Below are 23,036 nucleotides of genomic sequence, written 5' to 3'. Positions count from 1 at the left end.
CATAAGGCTGTGGTTTATTATTGCGCGCGATGTTTGGGGTTTAATTGGCGTTTATCCAAATAAACAGAACTCGACGCAAATTTATTTCTATTTGTTATCTCACAATTCACTCTGTTTGGAAAAACAATTTCTATTATTACGTCATACTTTTCCTTGTTTGTGCGTCACGTGACCTTGCCAGGTGGCAATAAAAAAACTCAAAAAAAATAATTGATTGCGATTAGTGCATTTTTATTTCTACAAAATTAAAAGCTATAAAAATTAATGGAACATTTTAATATATTCATCCGCTGTTGGTATCACTCCGCTCAGGTCATCTTTTTTGCGCTTAGAGTGATGACGCGATCAAATTTCTGATATCTCTCCTTTTGGGGAGATTCCGAGCCTTTGTAGCCCCAAAGCAGCCGTAGTTGGAACTCGGTCGTGAAAAGTTCGTAAATTGAAATCGTTTTCGTGAAATCTGAGAATTAATTAAATTTTAATTAGATTTTAGGAATTTTTATTTATGACAACTTTTTACCGAATTTTTTAAAAATATTGGCGGTGGGTTAGGGTAAGCTAGGGGGTTAGGGTAAAGATTGGGGGTTAGGGTAAGGTAGGGGTAGGCTGGAGGGTAAGGATTGGGATAAGCTGGAGGTTGGGGTAAGGGTAAGCTGGGGGGTTAGGGTGAGGGTTGGGGGAAGGGTGAGTTGTTAGGGTGAGCTTATTAAAAATGCTTTAACTTCTGTCAAATAAGTTTTTTTTGGGAAAATGTCAATTAGTAAGATTAATTTTCGGGGTAATTTTTCCATTGATATTTTTTAACAGTTTTTGACATTGATCCGAATTAATAAAACCAAAACACCTAAAATTAAATTTAGTTGAAATAATGATAATATTTTTTACCGGCAGTGTAATTTAGTGGTCAGGACACTTGCTACACCACACATGAGGTCGTGGGTTCAATCCCCACTGATCTCATGCTGTAGCGCCCTTAAGTAAGGCACTATAAACAGTATGAAATCCTGCTGACCCAGCACTTAATCAGCAGCTTAAATATCAGGCAATTATGATCTATAATATCCCAAACTGCCACAGGCAACTCGAGACTGGGTTGGAGTTACTTATGTTACTTTATGTTTAGGTCGCGCATTCGACTTTCCCACATCGAGGATAAAGATATATAAAAATAATTTGCTCACCTTGTAATCTAGAAGTCGCGTTTCTTCTAAATATGTCTACTGACGTCATTATGTCTCGGCCGATGCTTAATTGTGACATCAGACTATCGAAACTATCATCCGGGAGGTTTTGCCACCATTCATTCTAGAAACAGTTAGTTTGTGACGTCACTAATTTGTGATTATTTAAATCATATTAAGATTTTAATTTATGGAATATTTCTATTGTTTATGTATACCGGGCTTTTATGACGTCAGAATATTAAACTATGTTTATGACGTCACATTAGAAACTGTTACTCACCGAACCTTCACCACTAGCGACGCTGCCGAGCATGTCGCCCTCCGACGCCGAGATCTGTTTCCTATCCAACACTTTAAGGGTATTCCCCTGTGACGTATTGTGGGGAATTCCCGGGAGAATATTCTCGAAGAATCGAATGAGGGGCATAATGTGAGGAATGCACGTTGACGTCATATCTACGTCATCAAAGTTAAAACATTAATAAAAAATGGTTCTATACGTCATCAATCGACTTAAGTTCTACTTTATATGACGTCACAAACTTACTTATCTTTCCTTTCCCTTCTTCCAGAAACCTGAACAATGGCTTTAACTTTTTATCGATTGTGACGTAATTGTTCGTGTATTTCTGTTGCAGATCCCGCCACAAATTCGAAAGCTCGGAAATCTGAAAAATATTTCGTTTATCTTACGAGTGTTTTTTAACTGGTCCTAAAGTTTATTGAAATTAAGCGATTTCTGCCAGCGACTTGCCGCGCTAGTTATAAAGCCACTAGAGGCACAATAATGACGTCATAATTGGTAAACAAACCTGAGGGCAAGTGAGTCCATGCATCATTGCTGAAAATCCAAACACGTTTCCAAGACTGTGGACCAACTCGTTTGCTACCTACGTCATAATACAACATTAATACGTCATAAATCCAGTTATATGACGTCACTACTTACTTGTATAAACACGTTAAGAATGTCAACTCTCTCGTTTTGACTTGTTCCTCCTCTAACAATGCAAACAGCCACCCAGAACGCTACGCACTGATACCTATTATGACGTCATAATTAGTTGTATATGTGACGTCACTTTTTATATTTATGACGTACCTTTCCATGATATCTTTCCGAAGTTGGGCTCCGATCGGTAAAAATATTTCCTCCAACCCGTTCTGGTGAACTTTGCATAACTAAGAACACAAGTGACGTCATAAACAATGAATAATTCGTATAAAAACAAATTAATGTGACGTTATATTTACCTCACAATCAATAAGGGTCATGTGACGTGCTAGCTTGAAGGGGTCAGTGACCAAAAGTAACCTTGTGACCTTCTTCATGACAGCGCCATCCACTGGTTTGTTGTCGTCGGGAAGCAAAGTGCTTTTGAATTTTAAAGGCTGAAACATATTGTTACGTCATAATAAAAATACCTTCAGTTGTAAAAAACATTTATCTTTTGTTACGTCAAAATACTTACACTAAAAATCGACTTTCTTGCTTCTTTATTCGGCGTTGACCTTACTTGACCTCCAGACATTAGTGACGTCACAGACCTTTGCGTTCGCATCGTCACAGGAGGGTGTGACGTCACGTTTTTGGGTAAGGGTGTCGAAGGTGCGCTCCCCCCCTTAAAAGACATTTTGTTCTGTTTGTTAATCGGGGTATTCCCCGCCGATTTTGCCGCTAGATGGGGTCGTATCACCGGTTTCCTGAACGAGGCAACGCGACTCGGTTTCACCGGAGCGTTCGGGTCGAATCTTCTGATTCTATTTTCCATTGTTACTCCATTCATGTTCTTTGTGACGTCGTGTTCTGGGTGGCTGATTCTGTTGTCGACTTGGGTCACCCCACTTTGGGGTAAGTGTAAGGGAAAGGGGTTGCTAGGGGGCGGGGTCGAAGGTAACGGGTCCCTCGTGCTACGACCATCTACGTAATGCAATGGTGACGTCATCTCCTCTGAGGATGACGCTTGTGAAGCTCTTCTTATTACTCTATGTGACGTCATAGGTTGATGAACGGACTGGGTTCTTCGCGGTTGTTTCCTCAGCGACGAGTATTTGACGTCAGTATACGAAATGGGGATTCCCCGGTTAATGGGATGACGCATGATGGCTCCAGATGCCTCGGAGATCGGGATGCTTTCCCCGAAGTGGAACACGATGAGGGATGGAATGGAATCGAAGCTATCCCTCTCAAAGTGAAATTGTTTCTTCGACAACTTTCCACTTTGGTGAACATATTCGTTCACTTTGAAGTGGAGGACGGGACCGCGCCATCTAGATGATTAATGACGTCATTATTGTGACATCACAACTGTATTTCATGACGTAAAAATGTCATAATTTAACTTTGAAATAAAATATTAAAAAAAACTTTTTTATTGTTTAAAAATTGCATTATTCTTGTCACGTCATATAGCATTATAATTACGTCACAATACCTGATAGAAAGCACGTGCTCCCCAGGACTCGACATCGATTCTCTCACGAGGAAATCTCCGTCGTTGTTCAACAACTCTTCAGCGACATCTCGCGGAATCATTCCATGGTTCCAGGCGTAACTTCGGATGTCGTCGTTTCCCAACTTTAACTCGCTCTCCAGGTCTCTCTGCAACATCTCCGCTGTAAACGCGTCATCGGCGTGGTGACGTACTCCGCTGCCACTAGGTGTCAACTGTTATGACGTAATAAATATAACAAAACCTGAATTTTTTTATTTTTAAAAAGTTAAAAATAAAATTGTTTAAATTTAAAATCTTTTTTACAAAATAAGTTAAAACAAATTTTTTATTTTGTTGTTAAACTTAATTGTTAGTTCGTAATTAACTTTTTAGTTAACTCATTAGAACCTTAGTGTCAAGTTTAAGATGGGGATTTCCCCTTGAAGCGTAACAAACATATACTATGACGTCATAAACAGTGTAAATGTGGTCAGTTTAAATACATCGAAAAGTTTGAAACTATTATGACGAAACAATCAAATATTGAAACGTCACACTCACCTCTTCGTACATTCTTCTAAATTATTGATGTTTCTTCATTGGCGTCAGTGACGTAACAATCACTTATTTGTTTACTAAATACTTAAAATCTAAATATTTACAATGCAAAATTACGACGTAATAATTGCCGCGACTAAAATTCCCTGCAGTCCCGACAATGTTTATTGTTTACCGACGACCTTTTAATAATGTGTATTGTTCATAATTGTGACGTCATTAACATTTCAATTATGACGCGGTAGATTGTCTACGATTGTTAAAAACCGAGCGCAACAACAACGTGTTCTATGACGTCACAACTTCAAACAACTCCACTCACAATAACCCACTTACGTAACAAAGACAAGTTTGTTTAACATCACAAAGATTTAAAGTTTTTAGTATTTGTGACGTCACAACTTACTTTCAGCTGCCTGGACAACTGCGACCTCGTTTGTTTATGACGTCACAAACCATAATTTTTTATCGTTGATAGGGTTTGTCATGCATGGTCGCACACGTTGGATTCCACATGAGCACAAACCGTGACGAAGTAATTTTTCAACCGGAACCAAATATGATGACGTAAGGTTCATGCTGATGACGTAAGAAACACATGTTTTCATTGTCACGTCACAATGTTATGTTCGCTTTAAAATACAGCATCAAAGAACGCGATGAAACTTAAAACCTAAACAATTGTGTAAGTGACGTCACAATAACATGATTGTTTCTCCGACAAACTAATTTTATTCTAAAACAATCGAAAGTTTAAAAGTATTATGACGTCACACTATTCTATTTATATTTGAAGTTTTCGATTAAGACAATTGAACAACAAACTCCTTAAATAAATTCGCGGACAACTTTAAAAGTTTTATGCTATTTTGCAAATTATCTGACGAATTCCAATTGTTCCATCACAATACCGGATATAATAATCATATTATGAGGTCATCAACGACCGATTGTTAACTCATCAATGCGGGAATTATTTAAAATCAGAATTAAACAAAATCTAATATTTTTTATCCTTTATTTGACCTAACTTCAATTATTTTAATAATTTTATTAAACTGAATGATATTAACATTATATTTACATCTGCCTGTCTGTAACATTTACTTACACTTGCCTTAACGTTTACATCTATTTAATATTATATCTTTCTATTAAACTTTAAAATTTAAGTTTTAAAACTAGCATCACTTAATATTTAAATATCACAACATTTATTTTAGGTATATTACGATTAATTTGATGAAATATTAATATTTCTAGTTACATTTAAATAGAAATTAAACCTCTAACTCATCTAAGTTGTTTTTTTTACACAAGGCCCCAGGCTTTAACTGCTTATTTAAAATCGTTCAACCGTGTAGGAGAGACTCTCTCGCATTCCTTTAATGAATTCTCTCGTTTTGTTTGCTATCTTCTTTAACGTCTGCGAACTATTTACAATTTTATTTTGAAAATTATTTTAAAGAAAATGTTAAAAACTTTAACTTTGATGTTGTTTAAAATTGTTTTTTATGACTTTTATGTGAAAACGTTTCCGCGATTTAACATCTTTGTATTGTGACGTCACTTATGGAGAATTGTTAACGAAGGTAAACAATGGGTTAAATATTAACAATTTTCGCGCAATAACCGTATAAATCACGTGACTATATATAACGAATATTAAAGACAGCATTAATATAATCTTATATTGAAACATGAAGTCTTGGGTTTAATTCCCTTTTCTGCCATTTTTTATCTTTTTCAAGTAAGTTTTTTTATATTTTTGTGGGGTTCTATATTTTATTATTGGGTAAGGTTGTGTCATTGTGACGTGTCAAAGGTTTCTGTAAACCCCGGGATCAAGGGTGAATAATGTGGCATTGGTGCGACTTAAACCCGAAACCTTTTGGTTTGTAGTTAGATACCATGACTACGGGACTTTTCTTAAAGTGAAAAAATAACCCTACAACATCATCTAGCGGTTGGTTTTATTGAGCCGAGTTGAACAAAAGTTGATAGAAACCCTCTACAACGAGAATAGGAACAACTGTGCATTTAAACAAAGCGAAATAAAATCGTACGGACGACAAAAACGTTCCGGGCGTTCCGTATTCGTGCAAGTAAAGTCGCTCCTGTAACAATAACCGGATGTTACGTCATAAATAAAACAATAAAATGACGTCATATCTACTCTTCTGTGACGTCACCTAATTTTTTTTTTATTAATAAAAATTACGTCAATGTGGCAAAATTACGTCAATGTGCTGCCACTACGTCATTACTGTAGTGACGTCACCTGCATTTCGTCAATGTTGTCCTCGTGGAGTTTAAACTTCCGGTACATGATCTCCAGCGTCTCCTCCATCTTCGCCAACTTGTTCTGCATCCTCATCACTTTCTCTTCCTCCTTTGTTCTCATCATTGTGACGTCATCAAACGTTTCTTCACTTTCAGAGATCGTTGTGCTCTCTTCTGGAGTTGTGACGTCATCACTTGACGAAGTAATGTTCAACAATCGTTTATGACGTTTGCATTTGGTCGGGGTTTTAATGTTATTGCTTGGTGATGACGTAGTTTGTTCGTTTTGTGACGTAGATTGTTGTGACGTTACTTGTTCAAATACGTGAGGTTGTGCTGATGACGTAGTCGATGTCGACGTTTTATTACTAGATGACGTCACATTACTATCTGTTGTTTGTTGCTTAGCGATTAAGGGTGGTACATTATTATTTGATGACGTGTGTTTGGTTCTTTGTGACGTAGTTGGTTGTGAATTGTCGTTTAATCTGTTTTCAAAAACAAAGTTGTTGATATTTAAAGTAATTAACTTTCTTTATTTTTTTTTAAATGTTAAAATTATCAAATCATTGTTATGAAAAATCGAAATTAAGAAAACAGTTTTATGCAGTGTGGTGTAGTGGTCGGAACACTCGATTCACTACATAAGGTCTTGGGTTCGATTCCCACTGCCCTCATGCTGTAGCGCCCTTGAATAAGGCGCTATAAATGGTACGAACTTCTGCTGAGCCAATAATTAATCAGCAGCTTAATTAACGGCAATTGTAATTTATATAACATTTCAAAAGTCAACTCGAGACTTAGTTAGGCTAACTGTTGTTACTCCATGTTTAGGTTGCACATTTGACATTTTCAAATCGAGGATAAAGATATACAAAAAAAAAAAAAACATTGTAACTTACATTTGATTCTGTTGTGAGGATAAACTTTTACTTGGCTTGTTCTTGATTCGTCCCATTTTTAATTAACGCAAAAGCGGCCAAAGTTTAACATTATTCATTAAATTTATTAAAAATAAGTAAAATTTGGGGTTTTAATGAGTTTATTATGACATCATAGTGCCAAAAAAGTTTCAGCTTTTATTTAAAACGTAATTGGTGGAATTCGTTTGGAAACACTGAAAACTATGACGCACAAAATAATTTTGCTGAGTAACAACAAACCACATGTGTTTTTGTTTTTAAATTTATGAAACTTATGACAAAATTATTAATAGAAAGGTTATTGTGGAATTATCATCTTAAAAGATTTAATTTTATATTTAAACTTGTGGTCATACATTTAGAAAACAAAAAAATTAAAAAATTATTCTTAAAAGTTGTTGTCATGAATCTTGTTCGTACGTTTTCTTCTCATATATTGAGGACAAATCAAAATATGACGTCATCAAATTATTTTATTATAAAAAATTGTAAGTTTTCTTATAGGTTTTTGTAGAAAATTTTAAAGACTACATTTTATTGTAAATCTTTTCTATACACAAAAGCTTACTAAACTTTTGAACACCTTCCTACAGTTCTAAAGACTAAAAAATTAGCTCATTCCAAATTTAAGAATGACATTTTGTTTGTTTGTGCAGTTTCGAAAAACCCTGCCATGAAATAAGACATTATTTTTTTGCTGCCCCAATTACAATTTATCCAAAGGTGGGCACCAAATCGTTAATGCGTTAAACGTTAAATAACGAAGTTAATTTTTTTGTTAAAATTTAACTTTTAAGTTAATTTTAAAAATCGTTATCGGACCTGTTAACTTTCGTTAAATTGTGCTTCCGTTAAATTAAGCCCGTTAACTCAATATTTTACAAGTAAATCCATGGTAATATAAGGAATATATATGTTTAAAATCGCCGTTTATCGGGTTTAATCGTCGCAATTTTTAAACGATGTAAGTAATTACTATCCGACCACTGTTATTTGGGCATTAGGCCTATGCCAGTTTTAAAAACTTCTTCTTAACCCTTTTCGTCTAGTTAAAACATGGATTAAGAGAAAAACTATTTTTTTTAAATCTTTTTTATAAAAAAGGTAATTTCTTTGTTTGTTTTAATTAAATTTTAACGTTAACGTTTAATGATAACTTCCGTCACACTTGGTTTAATTTACCGAAAAAACGTTAGCGAAGTTACTGTTATGTGTAACGAATAACCATTTAACGAAGTTGCTTTTTCGTTTAACTGTGCCCACCTATGAATTTATCGCATAGTTAGTCGACGTATACATAGCAAAACTAACAAAAAAACTTAATTATAAAATTGCAATTAAAACAGCCTGTTTTTTACTTTTAATTTTATGTATATATACAGTTTATATTATTTTTTGACAAAACTTTTGGACAAAAAAAATTAAAAATGAGTATGTTTTTTATTTAATTGTTTTTGTAAATTAAAAACAAAAATAAAATTTTAGATCCAAAATTTCTAAGTTCAAAACCTGAGGCGTCCATTGGCGAACAAAATCTCATCAAAATCCTGCGGACACGATTTCCTACAGCCACTGACATCAAAGTGTCCGACATGTCAGGTGGTTGTGGTGAAATGTATGAAGTTCATGTTCAATCGGACGAGTTTGTCGGACTTCAGACAGTCAGACAACATAAACTTGTGACAGACGCTATTAAAAGTGAAGTTGAGAAAATGCACGGGATTCGAATTTTTACCTCAACTTAATAATTATTTGGAAACACTATCAAATTATTTGGCAACCCTGCAACAAAGATTTTTAGAAACCCTGTTTTTTTTAAACCTTTTTTTTTGATTACTACAATTAAGGAATTGTATTTAAAATGATATATTTTAATTATTTTGTGTACTTTTGTTTTATTTATATCATTTGCCTTTACAGAATTGTTTATTTTTGTTTAAATTTTTTTTTTCTGTGAATTAAAAAAGAAGATATTCACAAATTGGAGATGAAACCCAAGATAAAATAACGATTTTTAAACTGAAAAAGGTAAAAATTAAATTTCTTAAATAGTTAAAACTTTTAAATTCTTATGGTTCAAACATGAAATTAATAAAAACTTTAAATTTTTTGTTAATTATTTTAACGATCATTTTATTTCTCTGTAAATTGATTTTAATGAAAAAATGTTGTTTACCAGCAGCCCTGTGTGCTTTATCAGTTAATAATTAACTTTATTGTTTGTTCACATATTTCCTTTGTTCGTCCATGTGATGTCACAGTAATAGTTAAACATTATGAAATAACTTTTACGATTTTGTGTTATTTTCACACTGATTCAAGTTGATTAGAAATTTAAGTTACACGAGTTTGTGTGAAGTTAAAAGTCGACTTATTTGAGTTGGGCGTTGTCGGATTAAACTTTTTCTTTTAAAGTTATTTTGCTCTTTAATTCAGTTTGAATCAGTTTTTGACGAAAGGTTTTGCATTTGTTTTAAAATAAATTATTAAAGTTTTTTAAGTAATTATAAATTTTAGATTTAAATTATTTTAAAAAGGTTGGTTATCTTTAATTTATTATTAAAAATGTTTTTTTATTAGATTCTAAATAAAAACAAAAATGTTGAAAATAATTTTTATTTTAAGTTTGGTCGTACTAAAAATACAGAGTTGCCCAACAAAATGCAGTTGTTTTATGGAGATTGTGGATTGTGCTAATAGAGGTATTTATTGGAAACACTGTTATAGTTTACTTGGTTTAAGGATTAACTAAATATTTGAAAATTTCTTTTTTATTAAAACTTTTAATATATATTTGATAATATTTTTCAGAGTTTGAAGATTTTCCGACGAATATTCCAACAGATTCAGTTGAACTATTTCTCCAAGGAAATAACATCAAGGAATTAAAGGTTTCAGATTTTACCGGCCTCTCTAATTTGCAGTAAGTTAAAAAGAAACAGTAGAGTCATTATTTAAACTAGTTGATAAGCCAACATACTATTAATGCAATTTCTAAAGCCCCTGTTAACATATCGATTTTTGTGCCGACATTTTATTTGTTGTAATATGGTCACAACTAATATTTGCATGCAATAATTTACCCCAACACCACAAGCGACAATTTTATTTATTTTTAAAGTCTATAAATTTGACATACATATATATATATTGTCCACAAGACTTCTTTATGTAAATATTAACTTAATAAGTTTTGTTAATTATACATTTGTTGATCTTTGTTGTTTTTAAAAAAAATTTTTTTGAAATTTGAACACCATTGGCAATAAAATAAAACAATTGTTACATCACAGATACGTTTACCTTCAAAACAATGCAATAGCTTCAATTGAAACTGGGACCTTCGATGTCCCAGCCTCTAACCTAATCACCCTCGATCTCCATGGCAACCAAATAGGGGATCTCCGAGCTGGTTTGTTCGACGGAATGTCTTCGTTAAAAGTTTTAAACTTGAATCAAAATCAAATAGCCGAGATAAAAACTGGGATGTTTGCTGATCTTGTGGTTGCGACCCAGATCTCGTTTTACGATAATTTGGTCGAAACTTTAAGTACTGATATGTTCGGGGACATAAGGTAAAAATTTTAAGTTTTGTTATTTGAGTTAAGTAAAGTGCTGTGAACGTTATGAACTTCTACTGATCCAACAATTTATCAGCAAAATAATTATCGGGCAATTATAATCTTTAAAGAGATGGTTCGGTCGCAGAGTTTCTTTTTTAATTATGTTGGAATTTTTTCAACTTGTACGAGGATATCATTATTTTAAAAATTGGTCAAGTAGTTTTTGAGATATTGGGATTTAAAAGTAATAGGGAAAGTCCATAATTAAAAAAGAAACTCTGCGACCGAACCATCTCTTTAATGGGCAGCGTGGTGGAGTGGTCAGAACACTTCCTACACTACATGAGGTCCTGGGATCGATTCCCACTGCTCTTATGTTGCAGAACCCTTGAGTAAGGCACTATAAACGATATGAACTCCTGTTAACCCCGCATTTATTAGCAGCTTAATTATCGGGCAATTATAATTTATATAACATTTCAAAAGTCAACTCGAGACTAAGTCGGAGTAATTGATGTTACTCCATGTTTAGGTCGCGCGTTTCACCTTCCCACATCGAGGATAAACATTTAAAACCTCCTTTTTAATTTTTAGTGCTTTGTGGTACTTGGGTGTTGCCAACAACAAATTAAAATCAATTCCCGATAATTTCGGATCTCAATTTACCGAGTTATATTCAATCGATTACTCTGGTAATCTTTTGGAAACCCTGCCTGTAATTCCAAGTAATTCCACTCAACTTTATTTCAACAACAACAAAATACCAAAGATCCCTGTTGGAGCACTAAATGGCGCTACAGAGCTGTATGAAGTTTTCCTTGCCGATAATTTAATTTCTGAGATCGACGATCAATCTTTCCAAGGAGCCGATAAACTGAGATGGCTTGACCTTTCTGTAAGTATTGTGATGTCATAACCGTTGTGGTGTCATGACTGTTGTGATGTCATAAATGTTGTGATGTCATAAATTTTAAGATGTCATAACTGCTGTGATGTCATAAATGTTAAGATGTCATAACTGCTGTGATGTCATACGTGTTAAGATGTCATAACTCTTATGATGTCATAGAAATGATGTTATGATTATGTTATCATCTACAAATTTTTTCTTTTAACAGAACAACCAAATAACTGCAGTGGACAACAATATGTTTATGTATGCCACGTTTGAAGGACTTTACCTAACCGGAAACGACCTTCAGTCTGTTTCCAACAATGCATTTGCAAGTTCAAAGTCAACCATGACTCGGTTACGCTTGGATGACAACCTTCTAACTGACCTTGACCCGGTCGTGATGTCACAATTAACAAATAACAACCTTCGAGTCTGGCTGGGAAACAATCCGTGGTCGTGTGATTGTGATTTACAGGTTTGTGGTTTCTTGCATTTCTTAAATTACATTTAAAGGGGATAACATTGTTTAAATTTTGTTGTTAATTAAAGGGAATCTTCTACAGAAGAAATATTTAATAAAAAAATGTCTTATTGGCAGAAAGTCTTGTTTTTTTCAGCATATTGTTTTTGGTAATAGGGTTTAAGTAATAAATGTTTGTCATTATGAGCTAATATTTTCAGGACTTGGACACCTACATAAGCGACAATCCAGAGAAGATCTACGATGAAAATTTGATGATGTGTGCAGACACAATGGACCTCGTCAGTGACGTCAACTTTGTTGCATTGTGCTCCTCTGTGATCGGGGATGATAACCTGGCTCTCATCATCTCTCTTCCCATTGTCGGAGCAATCCTCTTGTTCCTTGTCATCTCGTTTATTGTGTTTACAGGGGGCAAGAAAAATGCATCAAGTAAGTCTTGTGTGATGTCATAATTGTACTTTATGTTAGCGTTTGTGATGCCATGATTATGCTTTTATTGTGGTTCATGATGTCATAAACGCTTCTGTGGGTTTGTGATGTCATAATTTATTAATTTTTTTGTTGTAGAATTGAGCATCGTTGCTATGGACAACGACTCCCATCCTTACGAGGAGATCAAGATAAACTCTAGTCAAAAAAACCCGGCCTACGATTATGACACTGGGTTCTAAGCATTATGACGATTATGATGTCATCATCTAACTACTAATTATCTTATAATTATTTTTAATTTTTCACTCCAACAAATAAAGTTAAAAGTTTTATTCCAAATATTAACAAAAGTTTAAGAATAAATCACAATCTAAAACAAAGAAGAAAATCCGAAGAAAATATTTCCAAAGTTTTTGTCGAGTTATTGTTGGTTCTGATTTTCAAACCACATCATATCCTGTAAATAGATCTGATTATTAGTATTCATCCGCCAATTACATACAAATATGTTTGGGTAATATTTTTAAATCACTTTTTAGCATCTTTAAGTAACACCAAAGTACGTATTCCTCCGCTAGAAATACCACTTAAACCCTTTGTTTGTTATTCTTAAATACCGGTAGTTATAATAACCATATTACTCCGCGATAAAACCAGTTAATCGGCAATAAACGTATTCATTCTCTATACTTACGATAAGGAAAGTAGCTCCCAATATCGTGGCCTTCAACTTAACATCCAAGTCTTGTGGAACTAAACAAATATTTAAAGAATTAAAATTGGTTTTTGACACTGTTCTTAATTGTTCGGTATGGAACAATGAATATTTGGGCTTTGAGGTGGTCACCTGGCTTCACTACATGAGGTCCTGGGTTCGATTCCAACTGATCTCATGCTGTAGCGCCCTTGAGTAAGGCACTATAAACGGTATGAACTCCTGCTGACCCAGCACTTAATCAGCAGCATAATTATCGGGCATTTATATTCCCTATAATATCCCAAACTGCCACAGGCAACTCGGTAGAGTGGGTCAGGGTAACTAATGTTATCTTTGCTCACATTAAGGATAAACTTAGAGGACTCACAGGTAGCGCTAAAGTTGGTGGCATTCGTGAACATCTCCTTAACCAGACCCGACCACTGTTTGGAGATCTTTCCGACCGGTTGTTGATCCTGGGTGAAAATCTCGAACGGGAAGTCGCAGGTGCAACAGATCCCGTGACAAATACAACAAGGCCCTTGAATGTTGAAGATCACGTTCCCACTCGCGTCCGCGATCGTGTAATTCGGCTTCCAACATGACTGCCTACGTCATAATAAAAATATTATTAACGTCACTCTTTTCTACGACCTCATACGTCATACTAACAACAGCTACGTCACAACAATGACCCCAACGTCATTATCACAACAGCTACGTCACAATCATGACCCCCTACGTCATACCTACGACCCCTTACGTCATACTAACAACAGCTACGTCACAACAATGCCCCTTATGTCATTGTTACAATCGGGACATCCTACGTCACAATCAGGACCCCCTACGTCACAATCAGGACCCCCTACGCCATACTAACGACAGCTACGTCACAACAATGACCTTCCACGCCACTGTAACAATAGCTACTTCACAATCATGACCGCCTACGTCATACTTACGACCCCTTACGTCATACTAACAATAGCTACGTCACAACAATGCCCTTATGTCATTGTCACAATCAGGACCCCCTACCTCACAATCAGGACCCCCTTCGTCATACTTACGGCACCATACGTCATACTAACAACAGCTACGTCACAACAATGACCCCAACGTCATTATCACAACAGCTACGTCACAATCATGACCGCCTACGTCATACCTACGACCCCTTACGTCATACTAACAACAGCTACGTCACAACAATGCCCCTTATGTCATTGTTACAATCGGGACATCCTACGTCACAATCAGGACCCCCTACGTCACAATCACGACCCCCTACGTCATACTAACGACAGCTACGTCACAACAATGACCTTCCACGCCACTGTAACAATAGCTACTTCACAATCATGACCGCCTACGTCATACTTACGACCCCTTACGTCATACTAACAATAGCTACGTCACAACAATGCCCTTATGTCATTGTCACAATCAGGACCCCCTACGTCACAATCAGGACCCCCTTCGTCATACTTACGGCACCATACGTCATACTAACGACAGCTACGTCACAACAATGACCTTCCACGTCACTGTAACAACAGCTACGTAACAATCAAGATCGCAACGTCATACTTACGACCCCATACGTCATACTAACAACAGCAACGTCACAACAATTGCCATGTACGTCACTGTCACAATAGCTACGTCACAATCATGACCGCCTACGTCATACTTACGATTGTCTGATCTTCCCGATGACGTTTCCCGGAGGAGCTTCGACGTCGATCTCATGAGCGCAACAATCCTGGTTCGCGCACCAACAACATCCGGCCCAGCATTTAAATGGACGCGTCATCCTTATCACCTCCTACGTCATAATGTATTAGTTATTGTGACGTTATGAAAAGGAAACTACTTATGACGTCATACTCACGTTGCCAAGGTTATCGACGACGTGCATCATAAAACCTCTCTGGTTCCCGCAACAAATTCTCATGCACAGCTCAGATTCTGTAAAAATATTCATCCGCGTAAAATTATAATCATCCGCGAAAACGAAAAATGTTTTCGCCTTTTTTAAAAACATTTAACCGTTTAAGTGTATTCATCCGTGATAACACTATACTTGATTCAATTTCTGTTTATCGGTAACCACGTAAACAAACATGTATTCATCCGCGCTTGGTCCTTTGGTCCTTTGTTGCACAAACGGGAACAATGGTCCTTTGTTGCACAAACGCTTTCACGTTCCCACATAACAATACCCGAACAAGTGACGTCATAGACTAATAATTGTTAAATTTACCTTCATGTGCAAAGTAGCATTGCTGACCAACACTGTTCTTGATCGCGTATCTGTTCTTTGTCTCGATGTTCGTCAAAGCTAAAATTATTTGTGACGTCATAATTGGTTAAATTGTTCCAATTATAATTTCATTGAAAGTTTTATAAAAGTAGTTAACACACAAACTTCAACAAATTTTAACTTTTTGTGTTTGAAATGATGGCCTATATGACCATTTTGTGTTTGAAATGATGGCCTATATGACCATTTATATGACGTCACAAACCTTCAAAGAGTTCGACTTGTTGGTGGATAAGGAGTTGGTCAAGTTGGGTCAAATACTCGAGTCCTGGGGGGCAACCAGGAAGGGCTGAGGGGAGGTTCATCCATTGACCTTGTTGACCTTGTTGACCTTGGGGAGGTTGGTTGTACTGGGTTTGGAACTGCGGGGCGACCTGTGACAAAAGCAGTTATTACGTCATACAGGATAGTTTGTTATAACTTCCGGTTTAAAGTTGTTATAATATTTAGTTTTCAACGTGGTAAGAGTTAATTTTACTAATTATTAATTTCTTTAATTAAATAATTGATATTTCTTTATTTTGAAAATTTTACTAATTAATAATTTGTTTAATTAAAAATTTTAAATTTCAAATTTTTATTTTTCTATATTACTTATTTTAACATCAACTTTTTTGTTAATTATTGATTCCCAATTTAGTAATTTTAATTAATTATTTCGTTTAAAATAGCACAAATGTTACGTTATTATAACTTATATTATGACGTCATATTACCTGCCCTGGAAGCGGCGGATTCTTATAATCTTGGCTCATTTTCAAAAACTAAATGTTCTTAAAATCTTAAAACTAAAAAATAATTTATTTTGGTTATAATTTAGTCTCTAAAGCGTTTGTAAACGAAAAAGCAATAGAATAACCCTTTCAAATTTATCCTATTTGGCACCAAAAGTTGACTTTAATAGGCAAAGGGTGGCTAATAAATAATACATTTTGCTACTTTCCGGTGCTTCAGTCTTAAGGCAATAAATTATTCTTGTTTTGTTATTTTAAAATTAATTTTCTTAATATTTTTGTTATATTAACAGAAACCTAAACTGAATTTTCATTTTCTGCTTTTTTAAATTTCTTAAAACTAGATTCCTTTTAAGATTTGTTATATGATTGTGACGTCATAAAGTCGGTTAATAGTAGATCATTATACACATTTAATCTAGAATCACTAGCTGACTAGAATTAATTTGTATTTTAAAACAAATTTTCTAAATATCAACGAACTTACGGTTTTCTTACATCACAAACCAACCTAGCAACCTGAACGATTTCTTACATCACAAAGCAACCTGAGCAACCTGAGACGGGCTTGCGGGTCTCCTAGCAACCTGAGACGGGCTTGCGGGTTCGTTTGGCACATGTGCCAAAAAAAAAATGTGCCAAGGTTGCCAAATAATTTTTTTTTTTACATTTATTTTTTCTTGATGTGAGAAAGAAAGCTTAAAGACCTAAACATAGAGTAACATCAGTAACCCCGACAAAGTCTCGAGTTAAATTTGCCAGTGTGGAATATTATAGGTTGTAATTGCCCGATAATAATAAGATGCTGGTTGTGTGTTGGCAGCATGAGTTTATACCGTTTATAGCGTTACCTCATATTGCCAGTGTTACTATAGATATTACATTACATGTAATGTAATTTATATAGTGTCACGCCATTTTATTTATTTGTTTTAATTTTTTTATTATTATTTATTATAATAAATTGATGTTAGTGTTTAAAATCTAATTCGATTATAAATACATATATATCAAGGTTTAAAAATAAAATAAAAATAAATATTTTTATGCCATGATTAAATCACAAAGACTTTAAAAAGTTGCACTTTTAAATATTTTATTTAAAAAACAATGTGATTTTTGTAGAAAGGTCGGAGACGTTTGTAAATTAAAAAAAACTTACCTCAAAATTAAATTATCACTGCAAATTACAACTTGATTTTTTTATTTTTAGTTTACAGAAAGTTGCTTTTATTATTAATATCCACGACGTGATCTTGCAACAAACTAAAAAGCTTTATATTAAAGTATTTTCTATTGATAGATATTTATACAAACGCAAAAATTAAAATTAAATATTTAAATCGTATAATTTTTCTTAAATATTTTGTTATTACAGTGTTTATTGGTGGCAGAAACTCCAAACACAAATAAAAAAAATGTATGTAGTATAGGTAAAACGTAGTATTTTTACTGCAATACGTTTAAATATGTATATAACTCATTTGTTTTCTAGTAATCTGTATTAATAACCACATTTGCTTTGATATGAAAATGCATTTGTTATTGCGTTTATAAGTAACCTTAAAACATATTATGTTTTGTTGGGTACATGGTACTAATAGTATTTTTTAAAAGGTGCAGTTACTAGATATATGTATTAAACTGTCTTGTTAAATAATTAAATCTACTCTATTAGTGAATTTTAATATAAATTAAAAATGGAACAAATCATGCAATGCAAAATCACATACAACAAAGCACACAATAAACAAATTAAATATTAAATAATGGGCAAAAAACTAATTTTGAACCTTACTTTAAACCCCAACTATTTATGAGTTTTTGCGCCCAGCAAACCAAATAAAATTTTTTCTTTATAAAAACGATAAGAAGTAAAAAAAAAATTACGAACAATAGAGATAATAAAAACATCTATATAAAATGAAAATTAATGGACAATCTATGTATGTTTAATTAATGGGCTTACAACTAAAATGCCAACTGTAGTTTATGCCAGTGGCTAGTCTTAATAAACTACTTAAAAATATTTTAGACACCTTTTATTGAAATGAGGTCATTTTCCAACTTTGAAAGTTATTTAAGTGAAAAAAACAATCTGAATTTAAATCTTGTTAAAGGTCCAAACATTAAATCTCCTGAAAAACCTTTTGAATCTAAAATATTTTGCAGCTCACTTAAGGTAAATTTCTTTTTTTTTATAATTTTTATCTTTGGTATGGAGAAGTTTGCCTTCACAACCTGAACATAGAGAAACACTGTTTACCCTAACTCAGTTTTGAGATGTTTAAGACTTATATGCATTAAAGGTTTTTTAATGTGATTTTATTAAAGATTACTAGTAGTGGTTTAGACACTAAATATCACCTCACTAGATTTTTGTATGTTTTTTGTAAATTATAATTTTAAAATCTTTTAATAACTCAAAAAAATTAGTAAAAAATTTCGCTTTTTAGAATGTTAAATTATTCGGAAAAGCGTACATAAATTTCTGGAAAAAAAAACAAAAACGAATACGCATATGGAATTTATTATAAAAAACCCACAATCGTAAATCATAAATATATAAGGGTATACATATATAAAACAAAATCCACATTATATTTTACGATATATTAATGCTTTCAGCAATGTTTAATATTTGTATTAGATTCTATGCAAAATTTTTCATTCAGACCACTGATATTTTGTAATATTCCATTCAGTATTTGTTGGTTAGAACTTTTAAAATTTCAATGACGTTCGTTCCCGTCTGTCAAAGACCTTTTAATAGAATAAAAAGTTCAACTACATTTATTTCTTAATTAAAAAATCGTTAAAAAATATTTTTCACAAATACTTAGTCAGTCTAGTACTAAAATTCTAACAGTGCCTGTCATGTAACATAAAAAAAGGTTATTACGCAATAGATTCATATAGAATATAAATATTAGTCGCGTTTCTTTTTATTTATTACATCTCTTTAATAGCGATTTTTAAGTGATGATTGACAGTGAATCAATGTATGCACCCCGCAATTATCAATAAAAACTAAATATTTAAAATGATCAACTAGTTATTTTGTAACAAATTTTTGGCTAGGTTTTATTTTAGGACTATTAAAACTTATTTACTTAAATTTAAACAATCTATGTATTTTAATTATAACAACAAAAATAAATTTATAATTAAACTTTTTTGGTATCGCTATAGATAAATCATGTTATCCAAAATTTATATTTTTATGTGATTTTTTAAACGTGAATAATGGTTAAACTTACGATATATAAACTATTATATTTAGAAAAATCTTTACATTATCCTAAAAACTTAAAAAAATATTTTTAACCAGCGGTTTTATTGTATTGCTTTTATATCATACAACAAATTAAACTTTATGCATTAATCGCTGATTTTTAAAATATTAAAAAAAAACAAGAAATCATTTTTAACACGTTTTATAATGATACTTTAAGAATGTATTAAAGCGTATATATTTTAACTTTATTTAAAAACGACCATTTTTTATTGGACCTGTGCATTTAATAATAATTTGACACATTTTTTTCCAAGTATTGCCCTTTTATTAAATTTGCACAATTTTTTTTTAACACATTTTAAAATTTTTCAGATTCTCCTATCTTTCCATATCGTACATTTTTTTCAAATTGACACATTTTCCAAATTGGCACACTGGCAATTCACACATCTTGTTGGATTATATCAAAACATTTAAAAAGTATATTATTAAAAAAATCTGAAAAAAAATAAAAAACAGTTAATTTTTAAACATTATTTAAACATAGCTTAATTTTGCAAATTGGCACATATTTAAGAATTAGCTCAATTTTATGAATTGGCACATATTTAAAAATAAGCTCAATTTTGCAAATTGGCTTATAATTTATACCATTATCTTAAAACATATCATTTCCCTTAACAATCCTCAACTTATTGGCACATAATTTTGAATCAGTTCAATTTTGCAAATTGGCACATATTTAAGAATTACGAATTGGCACATATTTAAAAATAAGCTTAATTTTGCAAATTGGCATATAATTTATACCATTATCTTAAAACATATCATTTCCCTTAACAATCCTCAACTTATTGGCACATGATTTTGAATCAGTTCAATTTTGCAAATTGGCACATATTTAAGAATTACGAATTGGCACATTTTTAAAAATAAGCTTAATTTTGCAAATTGGCACATAATTTATACCATTATCTTAAAACATATCATTACCCTTAACAATCCTCAACTTATTGGCACATAATTAAGAATCAGTTCAATTTTGCAAATTGGCACATATTTAAGAATTACGAATTGGCACATTTTTAAAAATAAGCCTAATTTTGCAAATTGGCACATAATTTATACCATTATCTTAAAACATATCATTACCCTTAACAATCCTCAACTTATTGGCACATAATTAAGAATCAGTTCAATTTTGCAAATTGGCACATATTTAAGAATTACGAATTGGCACATTTTTAAAAATAAGCTTAATTTTGCAAATTGGCACATAATTTATACCATTATCTTAAAACATATCATTACCCTTAACAATCCTCAACTTATTGGCACATAATTAAGAATCAGTTCAATTTTGCAAATTGGCACATATTTAAGAATTACGAATTGGCACATATTTAAAAATAAGCTTAATTTTGCAAATTGGCATATAATTTATACCATTATCTTAAAACATATCATTTCCCTTAACAATCCTCAACTTATTGGCACATGATTTTGAATCAGTTCAATTTTGCAAATTGGCACATATTTAAGAATTACGAATTGGCACATTTTTAAAAATAAGCTTAATTTTGCAAATTGGCACATAATTTATACCATTATCTTAAAACATATCATTACCCTTAACAATCCTCAACTTATTGGCACATAATTAAGAATCAGTTCAATTTTGCAAATTGGCACATATTTAAGAATTACGAATTGGCACATTTTTAAAAATAAGCCTAATTTTGCAAATTGGCACATAATTTATACCATTATCTTAAAACATATCATTACCCTTAACAATCCTCAACTTATTGGCACATAATTAAGAATCAGTTCAATTTTGCAAATTGGCACATATTTAAGAATTACGAATTGGCACATTTTTAAAAATAAGCTTAATTTTGCAAATTGGCACATAATTTATACCATTATCTTAAAACATATCATTACCCTTAACAATCCTCAACTTATTGGCACATAATTAAGAATCAGTTCAATTTTGCAAATTGGCACATAATTAAGAATTATGAATTGGCACATATTTAAAAATAAGCTTAATTTTGCAAATTGGCATATAATTTATACCATTATCTTAAAACATATCATTTCCCTTAACAATCCTCAACTTATTGGCACATAATTAAGAATCAGTTCAATTTTGCAAATTGGCACATATTTAAGAATTACGAATTGGCACATTTTTAAAAATAAGCTTAATTTTGCAAATTGGCACATAATTTATACCATTATCTTAAAACATATCATTACCCTTAACAATCCTCAACTTATTGGCACATAATTTTGAATCAGTTCAATTTTGCAAATTGGCACATATTTAAGAATTACGAATTGGCACATTTTTAAAAATAAGCTTAATTTTGCAAATTGGCACATAATGAATACCATTATCTTAAAACATATCATTACCCTTAACAATCCTCAACTTATTGGTACATAATTTTGAATCAGTTCAATTTTGCAAATTGGCACATATTTAAGAATTACGAATTGGCACATTTTTAAAAATAAGCTTAATTTTGCAAATTGGCATATAATTTATACCATTATCTTAAAACATATCATTACCCTTAACAATCCTCAACTTATTGGCACATAATTTTGAATCAGTTCAATTTTGCAAATTGGCACATATTTAAGAATTACGAATTGGCACATTTTTAAAAATAAGCTTAATTTTGCAAATTGGCACATATTTAAGAATTACGAATTGGCACATTTTTAAAAATAAGCTTAATTTTGCAAATTGGCACATATTTAAGAATTACGAATTGGCACATTTTTAAAAATAAGCTTAATTTTGCAAATTGGCACATATTTAAGAATTATGAATTGGCACATTTTTAAAAATAAGCTTAATTTTGCAAATTGGCACATAATTTATACCATTATCTTAAAACATATCATTACCCTTAACAATCCTCAACTTATTGGCACATGATTTTGAATCAGTTCAATTTTGCAAATTGGCACATGCATAAGAATTAGCTCACATTTTTTTGGCAATTCGGGCAAAATCTTTATTTTACCTATTTTCATGTAATTGTTATAAAGAGACAAGACACTATCATACTATACCATATAATCAACATACAACATGTCTGCAATGCACTAATGACTAACTGACTATCAGACAGACATAAGCCTTAGCATTAGAATTGATGGAGATGCTAATCGCTTTAACCCTACACAGGATTGATTGTCTGTTTGTACAACACCAGTGATAATCTAAAACGTTAATATTACTTTTAATCCTTTACTATCGA

The 23,036-nt window shown here is 32.5% G+C and overlaps 4 protein-coding genes across 4 annotated transcripts; 2 read left to right on the top strand and 2 right to left on the bottom strand.

The window, feature by feature from the left end:
* Positions 1-220: 220 nt before the first annotated feature.
* On the bottom strand, positions 221-5,428 carry LOC145741285 (SH2 domain-containing protein 3C-like). Its single transcript, XM_082558848.1, is given in 11 exon segments — positions 221-460; positions 1,182-1,305; positions 1,441-1,640; positions 1,732-1,852; positions 1,997-2,074; positions 2,134-2,227; positions 2,287-2,366; positions 2,439-2,576; positions 2,657-3,455; positions 3,620-3,852; positions 4,181-5,428. Coding segments are annotated over 11 exon segments (2,031 nt in total). The 5' UTR covers positions 4,193-5,428; the 3' UTR covers positions 221-308.
* A 2,321-nt stretch (positions 5,429-7,749) lies between these two features.
* On the top strand, positions 7,750-9,250 carry LOC145743837 (bolA-like protein 3). Its single transcript, XM_082561893.1, has 2 exons — positions 7,750-7,871; positions 8,869-9,250. The coding sequence occupies exons 1-2, from the start codon at positions 7,787-7,789 to the stop codon at positions 9,126-9,128; spliced, it is 345 nt and encodes a 114-aa protein (XP_082418019.1). The 5' UTR covers positions 7,750-7,786; the 3' UTR covers positions 9,129-9,250.
* A 21-nt stretch (positions 9,251-9,271) lies between these two features.
* On the top strand, positions 9,272-13,102 carry LOC145743832 (uncharacterized). The gene is made up of 8 exons (XM_082561888.1): positions 9,272-9,411; positions 10,009-10,085; positions 10,195-10,306; positions 10,677-10,958; positions 11,541-11,841; positions 12,065-12,316; positions 12,523-12,754; positions 12,893-13,102. The coding sequence occupies exons 2-8, from the start codon at positions 10,058-10,060 to the stop codon at positions 12,994-12,996; spliced, it is 1,311 nt and encodes a 436-aa protein (XP_082418014.1). The 5' UTR covers positions 9,272-9,411; positions 10,009-10,057; the 3' UTR covers positions 12,997-13,102.
* LOC145743833 (phospholipid scramblase 2-like) lies at positions 13,073-16,573 on the bottom strand. Its single transcript, XM_082561889.1, has 8 exons — positions 16,500-16,573; positions 15,989-16,157; positions 15,724-15,801; positions 15,352-15,428; positions 15,155-15,285; positions 13,843-14,063; positions 13,452-13,510; positions 13,073-13,214 (listed from the first exon to the last, which is right to left on the bottom strand). Exons 1-8 carry the CDS (start codon positions 16,536-16,538, stop codon positions 13,179-13,181), a joined length of 810 nt encoding a protein of 269 aa, XP_082418015.1. The 5' UTR covers positions 16,539-16,573; the 3' UTR covers positions 13,073-13,178.
* Between the last annotated feature and the right edge of the window lie 6,463 nt (positions 16,574-23,036).

Source organism: Corella eumyota, chromosome 2, assembly GCF_963082875.1.
Source record: "Corella eumyota chromosome 2, kaCorEumy4.1, whole genome shotgun sequence".
Taxonomy (NCBI): Eukaryota; Metazoa; Chordata; class Ascidiacea; order Phlebobranchia; family Corellidae; genus Corella; species Corella eumyota.
This window is presented reverse-complemented; position numbering and strand designations above follow the sequence as displayed.

Bases quoted from the DNA above. Each gene is read 5' to 3' on its own strand.
- LOC145743837 (XM_082561893.1), top strand. From the start codon at position 7,787: ATGAATCTTGTTCGTACGTTTTCTTCTCATATATTGAGGACAAATCAA. The intron at 7,872-8,868 runs GTAAGTTTTCTT...ATAAAATTTTAG, and splicing joins TTATTTTATTATAAAAAATT to ATCCAAAATTTCTAAGTTCA.
- LOC145743832 (XM_082561888.1), top strand. From the start codon at position 10,058: ATGGAGATTGTGGATTGTGCTAATAGAG. The intron at 10,086-10,194 runs GTATTTATTGGA...AATATTTTTCAG, and splicing joins TGTGGATTGTGCTAATAGAG to AGTTTGAAGATTTTCCGACG. The intron at 12,317-12,522 runs GTTTGTGGTTTC...TAATATTTTCAG, and splicing joins CGTGTGATTGTGATTTACAG to GACTTGGACACCTACATAAG.
- LOC145743833 (XM_082561889.1), bottom strand. From the start codon at position 16,538: ATGAGCCAAGATTATAAGAATCCGCCGCTTCCAGGGCAG. The intron at 15,286-15,351 runs GTGAGTATGACG...ATTATGACGTAG, and splicing joins TCGTCGATAACCTTGGCAAC to GAGGTGATAAGGATGACGCG. The intron at 13,511-13,842 runs GTGAGTCCTCTA...ATATTTGTTTAG, and splicing joins CACCAACTTTAGCGCTACCT to TTCCACAAGACTTGGATGTT.